Below are 27,163 nucleotides of genomic sequence, written 5' to 3'. Positions count from 1 at the left end.
CACAGTCCACTCTCATGCTTTATTTCATGCTTTCTTACCATCTAGGGGCGTTAAAGTGGTCTATAATCTTTTTTTCCTATTCTTTTTGCAAAGAATGAGGCATTTTATCTACTCTAATGTTTAACAGCTGTAGACACAAACAGCTGGAAGTGTGCTGTACTCTAAGGCTGCCATATTGTCCTCTAATAACTAAAAACCCTGTCTAATCACTGACTCATTGCAAACTGTAGTGTTTAGGAATTGTTTTGAAGTATTAATAAGTCATCTTGTCTGCAGTACTGATTTGATATAAAGTTTTGAAATTGAACATGCTTGTGTATTTTCCCCTACATGCTTTTGCGATGTACTAAGCACTGACTAGTGAATGAACACAAATCATCTATCTTTAGAATTTGGCTCCAGTTACTTCTGTCTGTTTATATCTGAAGGTATTTTGTGATACCAGTTAATTGCTGCAGATACTTAAAAAAGAAGAAGAAGAAAGAAACAGCTCAAGTTAGAACTGGAAACGATTAAAGGCTACAAATAGAAGTCTGGGTCTGCAGTGCACTGTGGTGTGGTCTGCCCTTCTATGCTAATGTGGGCCAGGTTTATGTATACATACATACCAAACCGAAACTCACAGCTCACTACTCATGTACTGTAGCGCTCTCACATCATCATTAGATGATCGCTATCCACATCATTGTCCACTAAGCAAAGGGGAGGGGTCAAGGTGTCGTGAACGGCTCAGGGTCAGGACGGGGCGGGACATCTTGGCTGGGGGTGCAGATGACAGAGGAGCAACCATTGCTCTGACACGACCTTGCTGCAACTATATACATAAAAAAAGACTTATTCAGCTCCTAAATACATTTCACTGTCTCAATAAAAGGCTGTTAGATATTCTTGTGATTAAACTACTGTAGGTTGCAAATACTTGGCAAGATCCAGAATGACTGTATAATTCTAATACTGTAAGAGAATGTAATAGTAATAGTAATAATAGTAATATAAACAACACAATGTGTTAATATTTTCCATAATTAGTTTTAAAAATGACTGCACAGTTTTCAGCTTGATCTCTATTTACTTTCATGGAGTATGATCAAAGGTTATGGACAAAAGACAGGAGAAAGACAACACATTTCCTTATACTAAAAAAAGAACAGAAACCTGTTTGCTCAAAAAATTGTGAAAGGAAGTCTTTGGTGTAACTCATAAACATTTATGTGAAACAGAAAGCTTTCAAGAATTCTTCTGTCAAATGTAGCCGTAAATTAAATCGGAATCTTTTTTCTTTCAGAGACTTTTTTAGAAGAAAGGATTTGTTCAATATCACAAGTGTTTCACACAAATTTAAAGGAATAAAAAAATACTATATCTTAAAGTGTTATTACAGTGTTGGAAAAAAAAAAAAAAGATTTTTTTATAGAAAGTATTTGCCTGTTGTTGAACAAATGCCCAGACTCTGTGAGCTTTTTAGTTTAGTACATTTTGTAGAATTACTTCAATTTTTTGTTTGTTCCTTCTTGTTTCACTAGATTTTAATATTATGTAATGGTATTACTTATAGTTTTTATGTTCTTTAAAGACAAACAGCATTTTACAGGTTGTGTCACATACATGAGTTTCAAATACATAAAAAAATATATATATATGAATTGTCGAAATTGACTTATGTAATCACTCGTAGGTTACAAAAGCAGTACCAGTTTTCCTTTAGGGTGTCTGTATGATCAGCATATTTAGATAAAACAAGTTTGTTTAGCCTTGTGTAGCATTAAAAAGAGACAAGTATGTCCATGTTGAGTTTAACGTTAAGGGAGTGCTTCTGTAGTGCATCTGACCTGCCGAGGTATGGAGCCCTCTGCTGCTCGGTTTGTGTCTCGACGCTGACCTCTTCCTTGGCTCTGAAGGCGAGAGCCATAGGAGCGAGACAGCAGGCCTCGCATCCTCAGGTACGGGTAGAGATTCCTGCCCAGATAGAGAGGGTTAAACACAGGATCCATCTCCAGTTGCTCCAGACACCTCTGGAACCAAAAGGGGAAAAAATGGCATACATTTAGCATAATCCACATTTGATTTGGAAAAATAAAGACTATGTTTTTGGTAGTTATGATATTATCATGTAGAAAGAATACAAAGAATATGAAAATTGAGGTGTTTAAGGAATGTACTCGCAAACAAATATGTTGTTCAGACCAAAAAAATCAAAAATATTTTTTTTTAGTATAAAATATTTTATTACTGCCATAAATGAGGAAATAAATATCCTGACATAACATAACTATTTGAGTGATCTGCTAAAAGGTTCAGAAGCACACTAAAGTCTAAAGTTTCTAAAGGTTTTTTTTGTTTTTTGTTTTATACATGGACAGAAGGGGAAATGACACATGCAGGAACAGGATGTTAGAACCCAAAAAGGACAGTATTTTATGAGTCATTTACCAACATTTCTACAGGGAAGAACACAAAACAGTTACATTATGCACCAGATTATGAAAGCTCATACAGCAATCCATTGAAGGTCACAGTGTTTCCTTGAAATGACAAAGTTTTTATTTAGACTAAAATACCTAAAATGTCACTATACATAGTTATTCATTTACTGTTTTAGATGTTCTATAGTGTATCAGATTAATTGTGATTAGAACTACAGCTACATTTATATTACTCATGTACTATATAGTACAGTATTTAAGGCCTACAGTGGTTATTGTATGGTAATTAACAAACTAACCTGCTCTCATTTCGCGTAATTTTTTCTTCCTAATAAGTGTTTGGTTACGCAATCTGTGAAGTACGCGATTAAAAGATGAAGTGAATTAAGGAATATTTCCCGGGCCTGTATAGAGGTTAAATATATGTAGGAGGTGGGTGGGATATTTATAATGTTTATTTCCATTACTTAAAACAAGGAACATTTCAATATATTAATTATAGTGTCTTTCAATTGTAGCCATTGGCAAATTACTCTAGCTTCAGCAATGGCATTATTGTACTCCTTTTCTACTTCAGTGCTACCTGAGCACTTCACATACCTTCCAATCTGTGAGTGTTTCGGCTGGAGCCAGGTGTTCCTGACTCCATATAAATTGAAGCCACATCATTTAAATATTGACCCATGTTTATGTTTGTTTTTGCATATTTTGTATTTACATACCTTCATCATATTGAGTGTGTTGAAGGGTGGCTCCTCGCTTGAGACAGGCAGATCGCAGGGCAGCATTAATTCTCTTGTAACGACAGGTTTCAGTAAGAGAGAGAGGGAAGCTGAAGACTGGAGCACGTAGTAGGAAAACGTGCTGGACGCAGAACGATACTCAGTCTCTGAACGCGCTAAGAGAAACCAATCACGGGTCTGGAGAAAGACAAAGACATGCAAAATTATATAACCTTTTAAAATCATTAGAAGTATTCTGTAAACATAGTGCAAAAAAAGATCTCATTTACATTATTTTCTCTTGACCCCAATATCACTAATTATGGCTAATATAGTTAAAAGTGTGCTACTGTGTATATGGGGCGCTCAAGTCAAACCAGAAGAACAGAACACAGTTCTATATTAAAACTAGTAAAGGTAAAAAAGAGTAAAAACTCACTTTATTTCTCCCTACAGTGAAACCTTAAATTGCGAGTCACTTGGCTTGTAAGTGTCCAGCAAGACACAAACACACACACACACACACACACACACACAAACACAGCGTCTGCGCGCACATATGAAAAAACTTATGTTTTTTTTAATGGTAAAATGCAGGTTAATTCGTTTTATTTTTTACTTTATAATTTGTATTATTGATTTTTAATATAGTTATTTTTTTGGGCTGTAGAATGAATAATTTGAGTTTCTATATTTCTTATGGGAAAATTTAATTTGGTTACGAGCCCGCTTCCTGAACGAATTATGCTCTAATCCAAGGTTTCACTAGTGATGGATACCATCAAGATAAAAAGTTTTTCTCAGTACATCAAAGTCATGTTCATATGTAATGCTGGCCTCCCAGGAACTCCAGCTAAGAGTCTCATCTCCGGACTGAGCCGAATTTCTCTGTAAATGTAAAAATCTATTTTACGAGACATTTCATCACAAGTCCTGGTTTGACTTCAATGCCCCTCCTAATTAGTTATTTTGGTTTGTGTTTTAACAGAGTGTAACAGAGTCTAATGTGGTCTATAAAAGCTTAGCCAAATATTTCTATAGATGTGTAAAATATCATTACACAATCTCATTTTAAATAAATGATTTTGTAAAACCTAACAGTCCATTTCTACACATTTAAGTGTGAAATTATAGTACAACCATTTTTTTTTACAGTTCATTTTCATAATTAAGACTAAAGTAAACTGAAGAAACAACTGACTTCACATGTACAGGACAGCTGCTTCCTTTATAATAAGCTTCCAGATGAAGTTTTGTTTATGTTTTATACATTCTAAATGACACATCTCCACAACACTGGATTACTGCAAAAATGATATCTTAATAAAATAAACAAATTGAATTAAACTAATAGTTTCCTTTGTTATACAGTAAAATAATCGTACTTTCTCTCGACGAGAGAAATTTGATAGCTTGTCTTTTATTTGAACATGCTTAGATAATTTTTGTCCTCAGCGATGCAGTTATAGAATTTATTAATTGAAAAGACTTAAGGTGAGACAATGGTAACCACATTAGCCAGACAGCACCAAAGCGAACCTAAAAAAGTAAAATGTCATCAGATATCAAATTGCAAAAAAGTGAAAAAATTTAAATAAGAGTTTTTTTTTTAAACACCTCTAATACTGTAATATGTTACATATTGCAATCAGTATGTTTCTGCTCCTATATTATGAAAATGAATTGAACTTTCTTCACTGACTCGAAGTGTGTGACAGAGAGCGTGGAAGGTCTGATGGTTGCTCTCCATCTCTTCCCAGTCCAGCTGCCAACAAGTTGTAGGTCTGATGATTAGTGGAAGGCCATACAAAACAGACTGACACACTCCTTCTGCATGCAGCACTCTGACACACACACAAACACATATATACATGTACACATTCAAGCTGTATCCATAATCAAGAAACAATAAACACACTAGTCATCTAGTAATGCTTCTTACGTATATTGAATAATTCTACCATACATGGCTTCCTAATAATTGCTGAATATAAACTGAATGATCAAAAAGTACAAGAAAAAAGAAAGACTACAGCAACATTGTGTTAACGATTGAAGTGGCTGGAAAGAGAGAGTGAGAGTGAAACCGAGATGACAGAAAGCAAAAAAAAGGAGAGAGAATGATACAGTGACGATTTTTCCTTTCACTGCACTACAAGGCGAGAATGCTCTCACTGTCTCTCTCTCTAAAATTCCCTGAAATCGATGACCTCATGGGCATGCAAAATGTATGCAAAATCCACAAGCTTCCACAATGCATGGCAGTGTGTGTGTGTGTGTGTGTGTGTGTGTGTGCTTATGACAGACAAAGTCTAGATGTTCCACACCACATTAAAGCATGACTCACGGCCATGTTTAACATGACACAAATGCCTTTTTTGCATAATCCATTTTTTTTTTTTTATCTCTATCTCATTCGGCCTCTCGTTTAGCATTTCAGTTTTTCGGTTTCTCTATTTATTTTTCCACAGGTCACATTTAATACTGCTGCACTTCTTGTAGCTGACGAGACATGCATAGCTCATCGGGTCTAAAAGTGCACCCAGTTGGAAAAAATGTATAAGAATATATGCGACCCCTGTACTTGGCATTTCCTAAATAAAAAACTGAGCAAAGTACATCTTTTATAGCTGGTAATGAATGAACAGGCCATTTTGAATCCTGTTGTTGACTGTTGCTGACAGTGCAGACATGTTCATGCTGTGTGTTTGATCTGTTAAAAGGGCTGTTATGAAAGCCCTTGTTCAAGACAGAAAACATGCGCTGTGTGCATGCCTCAGGCTCAACCATTATCATTACCCTGACACAGTTACAGCAGCCACGTTATCTATAGTGAAAATGTACTTGATGACTCGCAGTCTCTGCGGCCCTGAGCTCTGATCGCACGAGTTCTTGCTAGCTGGAGGGAAGTCCCGTGTGCTCTCGGTTTTCGTTCCAAGGTCAGGCGTGCAAGGGAGAAGAGCTGGACTCACAAGCCTTTCCTGCATGTCACACTTTATACACACTACATCAACACAAACACACACATACATGTTTGTTCACTTTTCATGAGTCAGAGTGTAAATGTAATGTGTTTGTGTAATTTGAATCAGGAGCACCAGGTCTATGAGCAGCAGTGGGTTTTGGACTGTCTGCTTGTACACATGCAGGTATCAGCAGCTGAAGGTGCTCTTGCTCTCCTGTTTGGTCATGAAGCCATGACTTCAGAAGGTTCTCTACAGCGATGACGCTGTTCTCCACTAGCTGCAAGTCCGTCTCAGCACTAAGCGTCAGATCAACTACAGAGTGAGAGAAAGAAAGTATAAGGGAAAGAAAAGCTAGTTAAAATACTACTTCCTGCACTTCCTGCACATGCATAAATTGCATGCAAATGGAATATGTCAGATATTAAGGGTAGGAACTGCACATTGTGTGTGTGTTTTTTTTTGTTTTGTTTTTTGCATGAGAATATATACCTTTTTATTTTTTGTAAAAAATCTTACTTAGGATAAAGTGAGTAGAACTGGTGTCTTCTGTGAAGCGTTTGAATGTGAAGGAATATTTTATAAATTTAATGCATAAACTACATCTCATGTTACCACTAGATGGTGGTGCAGAACTGGGAACCCAAATCGTACAAAGTTTTCATCAACTTTTAGTTAGTTTTTTTCTGTTAAATGATTTTGGCAACCATTATTGCATTTCAGAACCTTTATGAAAATATATATTAATAATAATAATAAAACCTAATTATTTTATACCTAGATTTATTTATGTAATGATTACTTGCTGAGATTAGCACACAAAGCAAAGAAATTAATTGGTTAAAATATAATAGATCCCCCCATGTATGTAGATATGTATGTAATTATGTATGTACTTATCTATTTATTTGCCATGTGGGTTACATTCTGGGTTCTCTAGTTTCTACCCCTTTGGTATCAAAAACGTACTAGATGAAGAATCTGTTACTGTAAATTGCCCCTTAAGTTGAACGAGTGCACATGAAACTCATCATGGGAACGGTGTCCAATCCAAGGGTGTACTCCTGGCTCATTCTCAGTCTTTCCAAAATACGCTCCAGATTCACTATGATCCTGACCAGAGCAAAGTAGTCACTAAAGATAAATGAATACATAAATATTTAGCTAATCAGATATTGTCCTGTCCTGCTTTCCAATGTTCAGGCTTATAGTACTTGGGCTTAATGTTTTTGTTTTTTTTACTCCTGACATAAATTTTTAATACGTTAAATACTGACACAGTAAAGCATACGATATGGTTATTTGACATAAGGAGTCTAAGTGTTTATGAATGTCATCCTGGACTTAAACCTCTGTAAGATAAGCCTTACGTACGCTTCCTCTGGAGTCGTCACATTCAATTATTCATGTATTCTGAGGGGCCCAAAGAGTCTAATGGGAGCCAAGTGGTCATGTTTAAACTTTTATTAAGTAGCAAAGAGAGTGGGGGGGAGAAAGGGTGGGAGCCAGGAAAGAAGAGAAAGATTGGAGAAAAAAGGAAGCAACTCTAGCATGCAATCACTGTCTTGGGATTTATGATGGGTGAGGCTAGAGTTCTATCACAGCAGAAACATGCACTACAGCAGTTTTGTGATCCTTTTCCAGGTTATCAATGAAGCAGAACTGCTAATCCAACAAGGACACAGAATTCTTTTGATGTCACTTAATATTTACATCTCAGCAGCTTTATGATCTTTTTTTATGCTTACATGAAAGAAAGTAAACATCACTTCAAAATCGAAAAAAAAGGAGAGATCGTATAAAAATGTTCTTGCTCTTTACTATTAGCGCTATTAAAAATGATAAGTACTTATAAAGCTGTACATTTCACCAAGAAGTCCTTTACGAAATATGTAAAAAACGATGAACACAGATCAGTTCTTTGTATTACGCGGAGTTAGCGACGTAACATGATTTGATTTACATCTCATTAGCTGTAGTTCTAATATTGAATCATAAATGAAGGCCAATGAATGTCATACACCAGTGCACACTGATAAGATTGAACATCTACTAAATGTCACCCAGATGGTGTGAGTGGGCTAAAAAGGTGAGGATGGAGAAGTGGGAAACGGAGAGCATGAGGAGTAACAGATGCAGAGCAACCCCCACATCACCTGTTAGCACAAAGATTACATCTCATTTCTCTCAGTCTGTCTCTTCTGACCCCCTCCGCTCCTCTCCACAACATCCCCACAGTCTTTAGTTTAATCTAATCGAATTGTCTGCTCTTCGCATGTTTGTTTCACGTCTTAACTACTTCCCCTAATCCTCATCTTTACATTTCCTCAATTCTTCTGGTTTAATCCTAATGGGTCTTTGTCTGTATGAAATGTGAAGTCTCCAAGCCTTTAACACAGACGCCTCATGACACTCTGATCCTCCCTCCTCCCTCCTGATCCATCTCTCGCTGTCTCTCACTAGCTGTCCATCTTGCAGTCTCTCATAGCTCTTTCCTAAGAGCAGATAGAGATCAGAGATGTTGTCTGTCCTGGAAACACTATCGAATTAGCCGCCTGTATGACCCTCTGTTCTTTGTCGTACTGAAACAAATGGACCATAATTGATCATTTTGCCATCACTCAGGTGTTCACTCAAGGTTCAACTTGACGTGAATTGTGCTTCTAATAGCTAGTGAGTCATTAGGACTTGTTACTCACTGGTTAATAATTACAGGCTTATTTCATACCTTATGAGGAAATGAAGTAAGGGTGATGTAAGAGTATGGATCTTTGGTAGTTCTAATAGTTTGGTAGTTCCAAAAGTGACTTTGTTTCCTAATGAGGACAAATGTTAAAAAGAGTGTCTAAGTGATACAGCCTCATAACCGCAGGAGAATTTTAGAGAAGCTTCATAAAATGTAAAACAAAAAGCTGTTTTCTGTTTGCTTTGAATGAAGCCTGAAGCCAAGAATCAATTTCACACCCTCCCTTCTGATTTCTCACAAAGGAACATGAATAAAAAAGAAGACATACTATGAGAGAACACTAATATAAAGTCTGCATTACTACAGTAGTAGTAGATGGGAGGCAGTGGTAGCTTGGTGGTGATCAGGAGGTTTCCGGGTTCGACACTACTGTGCTGCCACTGTTGGACCCTTAAACAAGGTGCTTCACCCAAATTTATAACAGTGCACAGATACAATCGAGCGTCGAGCTGACAACCCGATCCCGTAGGCAACTGCCACAGAATCGACATTTGGAACAGCTATTCTATCACTAGTACTGTATTTGAGAACTGACCTCTTGACTACCTGATGTTCTGCTCACATTGTGCATGATACACCTGCTGTGATTTTTATGTGACATTTTCTGCTACAACTGTCTCCCAAATAGCTATAGGGTCTGAATGGAAAATGTAAAGAACAACAACAACAAAAAAAAAAATTATCGAACTGCACTGTCCTGATTTTACGGGCCAGCCCTGGTTATTTGTAACCAGTAATACTAATAAGTTCCATTCTATGCCAGATGTCAGGTATCAAACGTAGGATACAACAAAGGGGGCTTGATAAGACAAGTTAAAGACAAGGACACACAAGTGTTACAGATGTGAAACGTTTCCACATCATCCCTGGTGGGCTGCCTCAGTTTATCTCCATAATTTATAAGAGCAAAATGCTTTTGTGATAAATATGACAGACATCATAGTGGTGGGAGTTCAGAATAAATAATTCCCCAATTTACTTATCAGTCAGGCTTGTGTTTTTAACAAAAATCTAATGTTTAAAGTCTGGCAATGGGATATGTTTTTACTAAGAAGCTTTTTTTTTTTATACTAAGAAATGAATGTATATTATTATACAGCGCTAACCGTTAGAGGACGATATATCCCCTGGTATAAATGCTCGTAATTGACAAAATGTAAAGTGAATAAATTATAAAAGGTGATTTGCCTCTGCAAAGTTTTCTTAAACAAACAAGTGCAGCAAAGTTTCTTCAGATAAGAACTTTACCAGTAAACCATAGGGGTTTTCTTTAATCATAACAGGATTAATGACGCTGAAGTAAAAATGTAACGAGATGAGTATACGCAGAGTGATCTTTAAAATGAAGTACTGTAAGATAGGAGACAGGCACAAATCATCTTAACTCCCCCTAGACAAAACCATTCAAGGCCAAATCCTTGACAGACCATACACCCTACGCATGCATACACACCCACATACAAGTGCACAAACACAAGGAAACGTTAAATCTTCAAGTGAGCAAGGGATCTCAGAAAGATGTGAAATAAGGCACAAAGAATGTCTTGTTTTTTTTCTTCCCCATTTTGTCCAAAGCCAAAAGCTAACTGAATACACAGAACAGAGCTTTTCAGATACCCTGTATTTATGTAAAACATCAGCTGCTTGTTTCATTCATTCTATAACCCCAAATGTCACAACGACAATTGGGTTTAATATTCCTAAAGTAATGTTTTTGTAATGTTATGTAATATTAAATATTCATAAAAGTGCAAAACACAGGGTGGGGTCTATGCAAGCCAAAGAATCCTCTGATGTTATTTTTTCAGCCTAACAGTTACAGTACTTTGAGACTGCCATTTGCATAGACAAATTAATACTACTAAGCGACAGCTATTAAATTAGCACAAGCTGAAGGGCAAAATTATACCATTTACCCAGTTTTAATACTGAGACGACCCAAAATATGCTTTAATATAAAAACAATCAGAATGCTTTTCAAAACGATGACTTCTTATTACCACTTACATTTACACTGTAAAAAAAATATATATATATATAATCAGCTACAAAAAATATTCTGATTATTATTACTTTTATTAATATTACAGTTCTAAACAAACTTTGCAAATTATTAGCTTAACCCACACAGGATGCTGTGTTGCCTGAAATTGCATGAATAGCACCTGTAGGATTACAGAGAAACTGCAGCATATTACATCCTCAAATGCAAACATAGAGGTCACATAAAGTCATTAATTATAACATAAATGTTTGACTCCTTTTTGAACCTTAATGAAAACAGAAATCACCTGAACAACACTAATCAAAAGTTTATATAGGCTCGAATGTTTGGCCACATTATAAACACTCAGGTTGACAATGACAGGTTTAAATGGCTATTAAAGGGACATTTCCACACCTGTAACTCATTGCAAATGTAGTTGCCGTGTCTGTGCATAAATAGTTAGTGTGTTTCTCAGCTCATGAGGTGATGCACTGACTTGCCTGGATGCTGCACCATGGGGAAGGCATGAGAACTGCCAATGCACCTGCTTAATAAGGTAGTGTTGAACTTTATAAAGCTGAAAAGATTATATAAAAAAACTCTCTCAACACTCAAAAATACCAGTCAGTACTGTTCAAACTCTGATAAAGTGGTGGAAAATAAGAGGTTCTGTTGATACTAAGCCAAGGTCAGGCAGACCAAGGAAGATTTCACCCACTACTGCCAGAAGAATTGTTCAGGACGTGAAGAAAAACACACAAACAACTTCAAGAGAAATACAGGCTGCTCTGGAAAAAAGTGGTGTTGTTGTTTCAAGGAGCACAATAAGGAGGTACTTTAACACAAATGATCTGCGTGGTCGACTTGCCAAGAGAAAGCCGCTACTGCGCCCATGCCACAAAAAGGCCCGCTTGCAGTACGCCAGCCAGCAGCTAGACAAGCCTTATACTGTAGCTCCTTATAGCTATAGTGACCTTATAGAGTCACTCAGAGTGATCCGGCCAAAATTTAGCTTTTATACTCATAACCATTAATGCTATGTTTATGGTGAAAAGCACACCATCCCTACTGTAAAGCATGGTGATGGATCTCTTATGTTTTGGGGCTGTGTGAGCTCCAGTGGAACAGGGAAGTCTGTCAAAATTGATGGCAAGATGAAAGCAGTATGTTATCAGAAAATACTGGCAGACAATTTGCATTCTACAGCACGAAAGCTGCGCATGGGACGCTCTTGGATGTTCCAACATGACAACGATCCAAAGCACAAGGCCAAGTTGACCCTCCAATGGCTAGAGCAGAAAAAGGTGAAGGTTCTGGACCATATGGCCATCACAGTCTCCTGGCCTCATTATCACAGAATTCCTTTGGGGAGATATTAAATGTGCAGTTTAGGCAAGAAATTTTTTTTAAAAGGAACTTGAGGCATTTTTCCAAGAAGAAGAATGGGCAGCTATACAACCTGAGAGAATTCAGCAGCTCATGCACAAATATTACAAAAGACTGCATATACCCTATGGGGGCACAAATATATACACACTTCAACAGTTGATATCTAAGTCCTTTATTAAAACTTGAATTGAATTATGGCAGCAATGTGTAGTATTATATTTCCTCTAAAGATGCCAGTAGTCACGCATCATCCTTGATGCTATGTGACCATGATTTTTGTGCATTCATTTGTTTTTTTGTATGTACAGTATGTTTATATGTATATATATATATATATATATATATATATATATATATATATATATATATATATATAATCTATATATATATAGACACACACCGTGGATGCAATGAACATGAATTTTGCATTCATATCATATTTCTTCATAGTAACTACTTTCTGTACCAGGGTTGTGGTGGATCCAGCAGAAACACTGAGTGCTAGGTGAGTGCACACCCTGGACAGGACACCATCCATCACAGAACACCATGCACACACATTCAAATACTCATTAACACCCAAGGGCAACTTAGAGGAGCCAAGACATCTACCAGCATATTTTTAGGACATGCCACAAGCAAAACATGCTAAACGCAACACAATCACCCAAACTCAGGGACCTGGGAGCTGTTATGCACTCTGCTACCTTGCCACTTCCCTACACGATATCAACTTTGGTGGTTACCGCTGTCGTCCCACACTTCTAGGGGTGGGGGTTAAATGTCTTCAATCCTGTGTGCATGGAGTTTTGCATGTTCATGTGTGTGTGTTTGTGGGTTGCAGGGAGTCAGGATATTCAGTAAAGTAACTTGAGCTTACAGCATTGACGACTGGCATAAAATCATTGGTCATTGTGAGCAACCACTGGTTGTAACGATGTAATAAATAAATAATAAAAGCTGCATGGTTTAACCTGTAGGTTTTTAGGTCAGGAATTGGGTTAAAAGCACTGCTCCTTAATCAGCCTACAATGATAACTGTCAAAGATGTTGACATGTTTAGAGAGCTCATGAGTCATTGGTTAATCCGCTATCCTACTCTGAACAAATATACCGGAGTTTGTGATGTTTCTAAGCTGCCTCTAGGGATAGGAACATTTCTGATTTGCCACATACTGTTCTCTTTTATTACACCCTCTATTGCTTTTAGAGCTTTTAGAGAGTTTATTGACTTGGCGTGGTTTTAATATCTACGCTTGTCAGTTGAGAATACAGCAGCTGATAACCCCACTTAAGGAGGTATCCCTTGGACAACTCCCACTTGCCTCACAAGCTGGTGAAACCAACCTTGAAATATGTTAATGATAGAGACCACTTTCCCCTGAACCAAACTGAGAATGCTGAAATATCACATACATACTAGAGCTAGTCGAAGATATGTGGCACTTACTAATATACCATAAAACAGAAATGGCCAGGTGATACTGAAACATGGCACCTTGAGAGAAGATGAGGGGGAAAAAGACAGGCACCATTTATCATTATTTTCCCCGCAGTTCTGTGACCACTATGAGACAAAGGCTTGTCCCCAGGTAGACAGACTAATCATGATAAATTTAGGCACAGTGTGTCTGCAGGTGTCTTCCAGATAAATTCATTTCCTGTTTAAAAAAAAAGAAAAAAAAAATTGAAAATCCCAATTAAATGTAATTGAAATCCAGCACTCAGAGTATGTTCTGTTCTGGGTTTATTGAGTCAGTCTGGGTTGATACTGATGTCTGTCTGTACCCTTAAGTTATTATTCAATGTGTGTGAGGTTATGTTGAATGTTCAATGAGATGGACAAAATAAAATAAATAAATAAATAAATAAATATATATATATATAAATAAATATATATATATATAAATATATATATATACAAATATTTTTAACATTTTTATTATATATATATATATATAATATATATATATATATACTGTATTTTATATATACATATAATACATTTTTCATTATTAAGAATAGACCAAGCGACAATAAACCATATATAATAATATTCCATTTAAGACCATATATTGTGATATTCCACTTAAGATATTGCTAAGGACTTCTAAAATGTCTTCTAAAACTCATAAAATGTTAAGACAAATTAAGACAAGACAGTGAGAGATTAATAAATGCATAGAAGATCATTTTACCTGTGAGGAAAAGGAAGCAATTTGATGCTTTTTTGAAGCTTGATTTTATGCCGTGAAAAAATGTATAGTGCATAAACAAATCTGATGTGTTACTTAGCACTGTGTAATTACCTGTCCAGGTTCAGAATGAAACAGTGATGTAGAATAGGGTCTAGAATGCAAGGATCTGATTTTCATGAGGAAAACACAAGCATACAAACCAACAAACAGACAAACTCTGAGCACGCTGCCCAAACCCATGCATCCACTGAGAAGTTCTCTGACGTCTAGCAGTATATTTAGATTACCCATACACACTTCATCTTATCCAGTGGCAGCCTGAGTGTCATTAATGTTTTCGCTGATCTGCACAAAGGCATGTTGCCTTGACCACTCTATCCCATTGCCATGGTGATGCCAAAGTGGTGAAAGAGAAAGAGAAATAGGGCACGACCTGTGGGCAGGTCTGTCTTGTACCCATAACAGTAAATCTGCCATCTCCAAAATAGTAAAGGCCAGAGTTAATGCCTCTGACAGCAAAATAGATGGAGAAGTTAAGAGTCAGACAGACAGACTGGGTGGCCTTGTTTTGACTCGTCATGCAGAAAATTCATGTTGGACCCTTCCAACATGAAACAAGTGCTGTCTAATTTCTAGCATAAGAAAACTGGAAATACAGCTAACAGGAATGCGTCATTGCTTCAAAATTCTCAATGCCATAGAGGGAAATGACTAATCGTCAACAACAAGGCTTTCGGCCCAATCAGAAGACAAAGCCCAATAAAAAAAACAGACATTAGAGTACAATAATGTTACTCAGATCACATCCCTGAACACAAGGTCACTGTTTTTTTCTGCATAATTTTCTGCTGTGTACCACCTGTCTCAGCTCACCAAGTACATAACAAGTTGCTATACTGTGCCCTGATCAGCCATGTGTAACAGAGCATTATAACTAGGCTATGAGATGTGAACTGAATTTATTTAAAAGTGCCTCATGGGTGATCGTCATGATAAGGGCTTGAAAACTTGCATTAATTACATTTACAGTTAATCATTTTACAAGCACTTTTATATCAAGTGTCTAGTTAAACCAGGATACAATTCAAGGGTCCCACGGTGGCTCTTCAGCAGTCCTTGAATTCACATTCACTGAGTTATCACTGACATTAGGATTGATATTGGACCATAATTTACCAAAATAGCAGCACAAATTTAGTCAGGTTTAGTTTTATGTTTCATGGTCATGTACAGTTTTTAACACTTGTGCATCTATATATACAGTGTATATATTGTTATATATAATTATTATTTTAATTTTGGTTTTGGATACAGTTATAAAATTATACAAATTACACAAATGCTTTTATATAATATATATAATTTCAGTTTTTCTTTTTGGTTTTATTTATATGCCCAGCCAAGATCTCAGACATACAGTAGTTTTAACATTAGTATTAGAGTGCTAAATTCCAGAGGTCTTCTCTTTGTGCATAAACGAAGCATATGAATTATGGGTAAACACACTCATTGCATATGCATTTAGCAGTAATGTCATGATAATGTAGTCTCTGAGTGGGCCATTGAACCCTCTTGGTATTGCTTAACAGTATTACATTGGAGACTGTCTCCAGAATCATGATTCATGCACGGAGCTTAAAGTCCTGATGGACATGCATGACGATACATTAAAAGCTCACCAGTAAGGCTTGTACTGCTCGCAGGCTTAGCGGGATAAAAGATATTCTGTCTATGGCTCAAACGAGTTTAAAAACAATTAGCCCTGATGAGCCTAAATATTGGGACACTGGTGATATAAAAAAAATTAAGACATGAATTCAAAGTTTATTATAGGATCCACACTTTCTGTTTTAACTTTACCACTTGCCAAATCTCTATTATTTACAGTGTACTGTACATATGCACACACTTTCATGCTTCCTTCCTGGAACGACTTCTATGACCCTGATCATGAGGCTGTCGGGCTGAAGTCTGTCTGCCGAAAGCAGAAAAACAGGATGCATGTGAAGGAGTGGTTTTGGCTCTCTTTCCACCCGGCCTACACTGTTATTGGGTCTGGATTCTGGGGCTCAGCATGAACTTGTGACTGAGTGTATGGATAAGTGTATGTCTAGCAGACGTGGAATTAGAATCACAGCACACATAAGAAAACATTAAACTATAATCCACATCAACCTCTTACAGTACATTTAGTAAATCCTTTTTTTTTTTTTTTTAAACAAGGCAGTGGTAAGCTGTCTTCGAGCAATGCAGTGAGAATAATCACTGATGTAGTTGAGACCATGGCGCGCCCATCTTTAAAATAATTATTCTTACATAACTGTCTTTTTAGAAATCCAGTGTGTCCTATCTGCACTGTACTGTGCTTTTTTAAAGTCAGATGACCTCAGGCACACACATCCTCTCTGTCCGTTTGTCTCACTAGAAATGTAATCCCACTCTTTAATTTTCAAGGCAATGAAATAATTTCTGTTTTTTAAATATTAGACGAAGCTAATTTGTCTTTTTTATCAGCAGTTATGCAATTTCCAGCTTGGCTGACTTTTTAAGAGTCAGACATCATTGAGACTGTGTGAGAATACACAAACTGTTTATTCCAACTAAACTTTGCTCCACCAACTGCATACACTATCTGTGGCCAAGCACAGGGAAAAGGCAAAGCCTGCTGGCACCTACTGTACATACTCACACATCTGGGATAAGGAATGCACAAACCAGCCAAATACAATACGTAAATTTCTGACTTCAGTATCATTCCAGCGCTCCTGTGCTTTGAGAATGTTGAAATACAGCTTGAGTTAATTGTGTGCCAAACACTCCAAGCACTGATCAACTTACAGTAGTCACTTAGATGAGGAGAGGTATCTGAGTATGTTTACTCACATAACTAAGTGTCAACAATGTTATGTGAAATGCTTTACTTGGACTTTTACCAGCAGTTGCAAAAAAACATCTTTACATCCTAACAGATTTTCACGTATTTTGTATTATTCTACCTCTCCCTACTTAATAAACTTGCAAGACAGTAGAAACAAATGAATCCACCAAATTAATTAATTGTATGCATGTGGTATGATCACTTATTTATGCTGATTACCAAGAAAGCTATCTGTTCTTAGCCCCATACAGAAATGTAAGATATGGACATGTATTAATTTCCAATATACCGTATGTAATATTTCAACAACTCAGAACTTGGGGGCGCCTGTCGATTGGACTTGTTTATCCAATGCATCTCATGGGTGCTCGATCAGATTGGGATCTGGGGAGTTTGGAGGCGGAGTCGGTGTCCTTGGTATCCTTGCCTGGTGGGCCCAGTGCATGGGTGGCTGTGGTGCACTGTGGTGGAGTGTTCTGGTGCCTGGTCGTGGCCAGCATTTACTTTTTTTTCAGCAAGTTGTGCTGCATTGGCTTTTCTGTGGGATTGGACCAAGAGATCAAGCTGGCTTTTGGCTTTTACATACAGTATATGTATATGTAGGTGTGTGTGTGTGTGTCTATGCATGTCATATAGCATAAATTACCTTGGAACAAGCTAGATAAAGGCCACATGTAAGCAATAAACTACATCTTACTCTTCTATGTATTTACATGTATGGATAACATACAATTTGGACCTATAGGTTCCACAAATACAGCACATCACCACATATCCAAATTGGTAATACATCTTTTTAACATATATGACTAAAGTATATATGTAACATATATGAATACCTTTCTAAGATATATGGGCATATATCACCTTTCTGTATGTCAAAATCAAATCAAGTTTCACTTTGTCTTTCCGTATGTGGTCTGTGCTATAACGGGCTATAAAATGCTAACTACATACATGAAGCAAATATGTACAGTACAGAGAGTTTATCTCTCTGGTTAGAAGTGTCCTATGATCAGAAGTAAACCTTATTCTTCTTCGGCTTTTAGATCAAAAATTACTTTAAAAGGATCTTCAGGAGTCAAATACACTGATGAGCTCAACTGTTCCTTGAATATTCTAGTGTATTTAATAAGCACACAGTGTTCCAGGAAGTCATGATAATAATTATCAGGAGTGTTCAAGTCAAACTGGGACTTTTGATTGTGCAGAATAACAGAACACAGTTATGAAAGTAATAACTCCTTTTATTTCTCTATATAACCCCCTGCTACATTAATGCATTTATCCCAGCATTTCATTAGGCCTCAGATACCATCAAGGTTGTTTTTTTTTGGTACACCAGAGCCATGACATGTCTGAATGGCCTGTTACATGTCTGAAACGCTGGCCTCCCAGGAACTCCTTTAATTGCCCGAACATGTGGAAATCGCTAGGAGTGATGTTGGTGAATGATTGTGTGTACAGACAGACGTTTCTCTTCCACAAGTTATACATTGATTTTCAAGCCTTCCACTTACTGTATGCTCACGGGAACGACTGAAGTGAGCTACAAGCCACCTCGGCTATGATTGTTATTTATGGATGTACAGCTTTTTTTTTTAAACGGTTGCACCATTCAAATGTTTTACTGCGGCTAAGAGTCTCATTACAATAATATGCTTGAATTATTCTGCAAATGTCAATTGGTTTTATGCCCTCATTCATGACAAATTTCAACACACGTCCCGGTTTGACTTGAATGCCTTTTATAATTAATATTGAAAATTGAAAAGAGTGTTGAAAGAGTTTCTTAGAATACACACTGCCTCTAAATTAAAAGTGCTGATGAAGTGAACAGAAGCTGACCGTCGGCTTGCTCCATGTCCTCTGTAGAACAGGACTCCGGGCTCCGGGCTGGCTCTCGGTCTGGAAGGTTCTGCTCCACGGCGATGTGGACAACCACTAGCCGTCGCAGACTGACCAAGTCACAGTCCTTCAGGCCACGTTCCAGCTGCCTGAGTACAGCATGGCCCGGCTCACTGCTCACTACCGTCACCTTTATACACACAAGTCTGATTATAACTCAATCAGTGGATAAGAAACAATTTTTGGAAATCTGTTATGGAAATCTGAAGTCCTGGTTAAATTATCTGAAGTTGTAAAAAGGAGGGGTCTGGACAATTTTTATGAATATTCTGAGATTGTACATAGTTCCTTATTTTGTCTATTATTTTTTAATAGTATGCTTATGTAAATTAAACTAATCTGTATTATGATTGTAAGAGTCTCTAAAGATTCCTATATTTTTCTATATGTTTTTTTTTCCATATTTTTATTTGTGAAGGGGTTCTGCATATTAAAGAACCCTGATCCAAAATGTTGATCATAATTTGGTTTATTTGGGGTCAGGTCACTTAAGCTATAAAACAGCAAAATAAAAAATAAAATAAAAAAACTTTTATATTTGTAGATGTTATCCTGTAAATAATGAGAAATTACATATATTTTGCAGATAATGTCACGCAGTCTCATGTCCAACCGTATTACATAGAGCATGCAGCTGTAGAAGGCTACTAGACCTTCCTCTGACACACAAAAATATCTACTTGAATTGCAGTCATTCTTATTACTCTAACGACTGTCTAAAATAATTGACATAAAAAAGGCACAAATGTAACATTAATCTCATTAAGGGCAAAATAAATATCGGACCAATCTGATTAAAAGCACTTGCGCTCTGCTTTGTTTCCTGTATGGAGAACATTTAAGTGTGGCCTGTGGAGTGCAGAAAGGAAACAGCAGGCCATGTGGTTTGTGTCAGAATGCTGATGGCTTCATTAACGATTGATAACAGGGGTTAATTCAGTGCCACATTCCATCAGCGGAGGATTTAAATATGAATGCTGGTGCTCTGAAAAAGTTGGCGAGATTATCTTCATGTAGCTCGACGGGTGGTTTCCAATGACGAGTGCACTCGAAGCACTTTAGACGTGAGGCAGAGGCCCTGCTCTCCAAATGAAATATTCATTTGTTTCCAGCAAGGCTTGAAAAATCGTAACATGCAGAAATCAGAAGAATTTACACCCACTTATCAATATATAGGAAATGTGGCCGTGGTGTATCTTTACCTCTACAGAGCTGCTGTGTTGTTTTTTTCCCAGACTGGCATGGCAGGTGTAGTGTTTGTACTGCTGCAGGCTGTCCAGCACTGCCTGTTTAAGAAGTTCGACCTGTGGCCGTGTACAGCCCTCCGTAGGCAGAGAGCGTAGCTCCTCCACACATGAGTGTAAACGCACAAGATTCCCCTTCACCTGCTGTCAAGTGATAAAATTAAGAAAACCAAAACAGGAAGGAGGTCCCGGAATATTGTAGCATGATATTTCATGATATGTGAATTATGTCATGACATTAGGGTTTGTTAATATCAGCAAAATAGCCCAGTGACATGAAAGCTACACTATAAGGAATTATGGGAGTATCACTTCTTAAAAAAATTAACAATTTCTGTTTAATTATCCAAATTTAACCCTTTTATTTACAGATTTAATTAGTCTCACTAACAAGTTGTTTTCTTATGACCAGACAGCTGTTCAGTCCCAATCACATTGTGTGTGTAAGGAAATTAAAAATAGCTATGTTTTTCACTGTTGATTTTTAGTTTTCTTACCCTGAAAATCTCACCATGTATTTATGTGATCAATTTATTTTTATTTTTTTTTAACCACATTTATTCTACAAAGTGTCCTGCACTATCCTTCTGGTTGTGATAATGTGTATGAATGCCAAAACCAATTTAAGTGCTACACCTTCACCAGCTCAAATCATCATTTGTAAAATCATAAGAATAATGAAAAAAAAAAAAAAAACATTATACAGCTTTTCTCTTACCACAAATGGCAGTAGACATTCCTGGTGCAGGTTTACTGCATAAAGGCTGAGCAGAGGTACTCGACTGGGTCCCTCTAAGCTGCTTGCCAGAGAGAGAAAGTTCTCAAGGGCCTCGCACAGGACCGAACGTGTCTCTGACCAGCAAGGTGGCGATGTGTCAACTATCAGCACGCGGGGTGGCTGATTAAAAAAGGACGAGGCACAACACATCTGGCTGGCTGAAGCACCTGACCGATTTCTGACACTCATGCTTCTGTGTATGCAGGAGAACATAGATTAAAAATAGTAATATTAGACAAATTATTAGCTATGTGAGTGAAGATGAGGTGGCAATGTAACCAGAGAACCTATTAATTTTTAACACAAAATGACTGGCAATAATTAAGCTAATGGACAATTACCAGTATTAGACCCGACCAAGAGCATTTCTTTCCTAGGATTTTTTCCATGGTTATTTAAAACAAGGCTGTTATTGTTGCTTACATCAAACAAGCAGGGCACTGGCAGAGAATGGTTAAATACGGCTATGATTCTCTGAAATCTTTGGGCTCATCAGTTCTGTTCTACTTCACAAGAGAGCCCTTTCACCAAGCCGAGGTTCTGGATCTTTCTGTGCCTCAGGCATTCACCCTCTATTTCAACATAACATGCACAACAAAAGACAGACTGTCTCATCTAAAATAGTCCAGTGGTTTAGACTGAAGGGCAGCACAGGCCAAATGTCATTAGATGAGCAAGCAGCCTGATCAAAACAAGAGGATGTGATGGGGAGATTTTAACAGGCATAAAATTCTCTACGGCCAAACTCTGTTTTTGACTTATTATTTCAATTGTCTTCAGAAAGCACTGAAAGACTGTATTATGGACAAGAACTTTCTGGTGCGCGCTTCAGCTATTGGCATTAAGTGATAGAACTTAATGCGTCACGATTTTGAGGGGGAAAAAAGCTATGCATTAACCTGTGATATGCTTTTTAACGTCTGTTGATTATTTTACAATTATGTCTTACAAGGTTGTCGTTTTTACAAATCAGCCGTGAACTGTAAATAATATATTATTTCAAAGCCAGGAATTACATTATTAAAGGACATATGATATAAGTCAAGGGAAAATGGGTCCAAACAACAGTCAGTAGAGTCCACATAGCAATGTTATGTTCACATTGACTTTCATAAAGGCTGAAACCAAGCCACAATACACCTCAAGTCAGCAAGAAAGAAGTTTGAGCATAAATTACTGTGAAACCAATGGACTTGAAAATATATTTGCAAACTCATACTTAAAGCACAAACAGCAGGTTTGGTGGTGAACCAGAAAATTTAACAGACTGACTAGAAACTGAAGAGGTAAAATCTTCATCATCAGTCAGTTCTCACAGACCAAGATGCTTTTACTCACACAGCAGAGGCAGATCTCCCAGAAACCTCATCTACCCTCCTGTACTGTCTCATTGTCCTGCACTGGTGGTAGGTGGGCTCTGGAACTGCCAATCTGCTGTAAATAAAGCAGACTTTATCTCTGCCCTAGCTACTCATTACTCTTTTGACTTTCTGGCACTAACTGAGACCTGGATATCTCCTCAGAACTCAGCTACACCGGCTGCCCTATCCTCTGCCTATGTATTCTCTCACACTCCACGAGAAACTGGCAGAGGTGGTGGTACGGGTCTCCTGTTGTCCAAGAGGTGGTCCTTCTCGCCCATCACCCTGTCTCATCTCAGTTTTTCATCATTTGAATTTCATGCAGTTAAGGTAACCTCTCCAATTAACCTCCACATCTTGGTTATTTACCGTCCTCCTGGCTCTCTAGGAAACTTTCTAGATGAAATGGACATACTTCTTAGTCTTTTTCCTTCTGCTAACACTCCTCTCACTGTTCTAGGAGATTTCAACCTTCCATCTGATAAACTCCAATCCTCTTTCCTTCTCCCTCTCCTTAACTCCTTCTCTTTAACCCTAAACAGCTGCCCTCCTACACACAAGGCAGGAAATTCTCTCGACCTTGTTTTCTGCCGCCCTTCCCCAGTCACAGATATCACTACTATTCCTCTTCATAAATCTGATCATTACCTGGTATCCTTCACTATACCCCTTCCCATTCTATGTAAACCTAACCACCAAAATGTCTCTTTTACCCGCAAAAACCTTCACTCTGTCTCCCCTTCCTCTGTGTCTTCATACACCCTATCATTCCTCCCAGACCCAGACTCCTTCTCCTCTTTACCACTAGAGACTGCGACTGAAACTTTCCTCTCCTCTCTCTCCTCATCCATAGATCTCCTTTGCCCGCTGTCATCTAAACCAAGGAAGAAATCTTGTCCTGCTCCTTGGCTATCTGATGTACTGCGCAACAACAGGAGAGAATTAAGAACTGCGGAGAGAAGATGGAAGAAATCACAGCTTGATGCAGATCTCATCTCTTACCAGACTCTTCTTTCCAAATTCTCATGTGATGTGACTTCTGCCAAAACTACCTTCTTCAGACAAAAGTTGGAAGCGTCTGCACATGATCCTGGCAAACTCCACAACATCTTCTCCTCACTACTCAACCCACCGACTCCTCCTGCCCCTTCCTCTCTGACTGCTGACGATTTTGCCACATTCTACGATGGGAAGATTGTAGCAATCCGCCAGTCCTTCGCTCTCAACCAAAGTCCTACGGCAGAACCTCAGGACCTTTCCTTCCCTCCTTTAGCAGAATTTTCCAACTTGTCATCTGACGAGATTCAACAGATCATCTCGTCATCTAACCCCACCACCTGTTCACTAGACCCAATCCCTTCCACAATGCTCCAGGCCATCTCACGTGACCTCCTTCCCTTCACCACAGCCATCATCAACCAATCCATATCATCTGGTCATGTTCCTGCCGCTTTTAAGAAGGCGAGGGTTATTCCCATCCTCAAGAAACCCTGCCTGGACCCATCAGAAGTTAACAACTATCGCCCGGTATCACTGCTCTCTTTTATTTCCAAAATTCTTGAAAGAACGGTTTATAATCAAATGTCTCTTTATCTCTCACAGAACAACCTTAATGACCCAAACCAATCTGGATTCAAAGTGGCACATTCCACAGAGACTGCCCTTCTGTCAGTCACTGAGAAGCTCCATGCTGCTAGATCTGCTAAACTTTCATCTGTCCTCATCCTCCTGGACCTGTCAGCTGCATTTGACACCGTGAACCACAAGATTCTATTATCTATTCTTAAAAGCCTTGGAATTTGTGGAACAGCGTGGCAATGGTTTGCTTCTTACCTTAAAGATAGGTCATATGAGGTAACATGGAGGGGATCTACATCTGCCCCACGTAGACTCTCTACTGGTGTCCCGCAGGGCTCAGTACTTGGTCCTCTTCTGTTCTCCCTCTATACCCGGTCTCTTGGTAAGGTCATATCATCGCATGGATTCTCATACCACTGTTATGCAGACGACACACAACTTGTCCTCTCCTTTCCTCCCTCTGACACTCAGGTTTCCACCCGGATCTCAGCATGTCTGGCAGACATCTCATTTTGGATGGCTGCTCATCAGCTGAAGCTCAATCTCAGTAAAACCGAACTGTTGTTTATCCCTTGTGACTCATCTCCAGGTCAAGACCTTGTGATATCCATGGACAACAACCAAATCACTCCCTCAACCACCGCCCGCAATCTTGGGGTAACCGTGGACAATCATCTGTCATTTTCCCCACACATCGCTAACCTTACTCGCTCTTGTCGATTTCTTCTTTACAATATCAGAAGAATTCGCCCATTTCTTTCTTCACAGGCTACTCAGGTGCTTGTTCAGTCCCTTGTTATTTCAAGACTGGACTACTGCAACTCACTCCTGGCAGGCCTGCCTCTGTCCACGATTCGTCCTCTGCAACTGATCCAGAATGCAGCAGCACGACTCGTTTTTAACCTTCCCAAGTTCTCCCACACCACCCCACTCCTCCGCTCCCTGCACTGGCTTCCTGTAGCTGCCCGCATCAAATTCAAAACACTGATGCTTGCCTACAAAGCCAAAAATGGCCCAGCACCCACTTACCTCTCTGCGCTAATTACACCACGCACTGCACCACGTTGCCTCCGATCCTCCAGCACTGCTCGCCTCATCCCACCATCTCTCAGGGATCGAGGGCGGCATTCATCCAGGCTCTTTTCTGTTCTGGCACCTAGATGGTGGAATGAACTTCCTCTAGATGTCCGTACATCTGAGACTTTGACTATCTTTAAACGACGACTCAAGACTCATCTGTTTCTCCAGTACTTAGACTAACCCCCCCCCCAAAAAAAAAAAAAAAAAAAAAAAAAACTCAGTTGTGTTGGACTAATGGTACTTAGTTATTAACTTAGTTAACCCAGTGTAAGTATGTATCCAATGTTGTAAACATTAAAGCACTTTTTGTAAGTCGCTCTGGATAAGAGCGTCTGCCAAATGCCTAAATGTAAATGTAAATGTAAATGTAAAATATTAAATAATAAATAAAAAATATTAAACAATAAATTATGAATTAATGCCGGCTTTATCTAGGTACAACAGCAACAAGTACACAGATACGTCTATAGATGATGCAGGGTTTGGAAAAGACCCAAAACCTAAGCAAAAAACAAAACTGATCAGAGGACAATGGGTTCTTAATAAGAGAGTGTAAAAAATCCAACATCAGATTGCAAAATTAAAAATATTTAAAATGTTATAGTTTGCATAATGAGCAGTCAGCAGTCACGTGGAAGAACTGCACAAAATGAAAGACCTTTAATTCGCCTTAACCTGTTTGTAAACACCATAGTAAAATACATCCTGACCATGTTCAAATAGACTCGCCAGCCCCAAACACACAGTATACATTATTATAGCATGCATACCCATGACCTAGTAATACTGGTTGGATTTTAGGTGCTTCATATTATTTTTGTTTCCAAATGTGGTGCCACAACAGGCAGCTTAAGTTCAGAATTGATGTTAAAAAAAAAAATTACCCAACAATTTCTTGTTTTGAAGATGAAAAGTGTGCATCTGTACAAAAGACAGACAGCAGATAGACAGATCTGCTCAAAGTGCAGCTGTACTGTACAAGTCATGAGTGTATATGCATATATGGTAAATATGTTCTCATATTTATGCATATGGTAGGAATATTTAGGCTATATTCAAATGGTAACTTGTTCCAAAGATGAAATGAAAATCCCTAAAATCTATTAATCCGAGGAAAATCCGATTGACAATGATGCTTACGAGAAAGTGCTTTTTGTTTTAAGGGACTTCTCTCTCTCTCTCTCTCTCTCTCATTACAGCGAGCACTGCATGAAGCCTGCAGTGTATAAACTTTTTAAAATGTTCTCAAACATAGTACACACTGGCCTGCCTAGGATTTCTTTCGCTTTCCTTGCTAAAAGTCCTGAACTGGTAGAGAAACTGGTCCAGTCCGAGGTTTGTGTGGAGTGATTGCTGCTGCTCAGTTATCTCACCTGCTAGTAGGTAGTTTAGGTGATCAGGTTTGTTTTCACAGGAGCGTTTTGGTTCTTGTAGTTAGCTAGCGGTCTATATTAGCTAACTTTCTTCATACCGTCAGCTAGCCCTGAGCCTTGTTTGTTCGTTTGTGTGTGTGTGTGTGTGTTTTCGCTAGGTTGTAATGCAACCGCAGTTCGTGAGTAACAGTTTTTCTCCGTCCCAGCACAAGGCTGTTACAGTAACTATAGCTGAACTCTATAACTCGCTGCTAGTTTACAGAGTGTCGTTTGGAGAACAGCCTGAGGTGTCTTGTCAGGCCGGTCTGCACGTGACACCGCGCGCGTGAAAAGAACACGCCATGGGCTTGATACCCGATACTTTCGATATCGATACCGGTACTTTCCATTAAGGCTTTTTAGAGCATTTGTTTTTCACACACAGTACCAGTCAAATCTTTGGACACATGTTTGGATTTTTTACCCCCCACATTCCAGAACAATGCTGTATTTTTTTTTTAAACTATGAAATAACACGTATGGCATTAGGTAATTA

The 27,163-nt window shown here is 38.3% G+C and overlaps 1 protein-coding gene across 1 annotated transcript; it reads right to left on the bottom strand.

Annotated features, from left to right (window-relative positions):
- Positions 1-651: 651 nt before the first annotated feature.
- m1ap (meiosis 1 associated protein) lies at positions 652-26,818 on the bottom strand. Its single transcript, XM_053495286.1, is given in 11 exon segments — positions 652-702; positions 704-814; positions 1,830-2,012; positions 3,146-3,343; positions 4,848-4,989; positions 5,990-6,149; positions 6,244-6,423; positions 19,155-19,344; positions 20,417-20,602; positions 21,177-21,429; positions 26,629-26,818. Coding segments are annotated over 10 exon segments (1,650 nt in total). The 5' UTR covers positions 21,426-21,429; positions 26,629-26,818.
- Positions 26,819-27,163: the final 345 nt, after the last annotated feature.

Source organism: Clarias gariepinus, chromosome 1 (assembly GCF_024256425.1).
Source record: "Clarias gariepinus isolate MV-2021 ecotype Netherlands chromosome 1, CGAR_prim_01v2, whole genome shotgun sequence".
NCBI classification, from domain to species: Eukaryota; Metazoa; Chordata; class Actinopteri; order Siluriformes; family Clariidae; genus Clarias; species Clarias gariepinus.
This window is presented reverse-complemented; position numbering and strand designations above follow the sequence as displayed.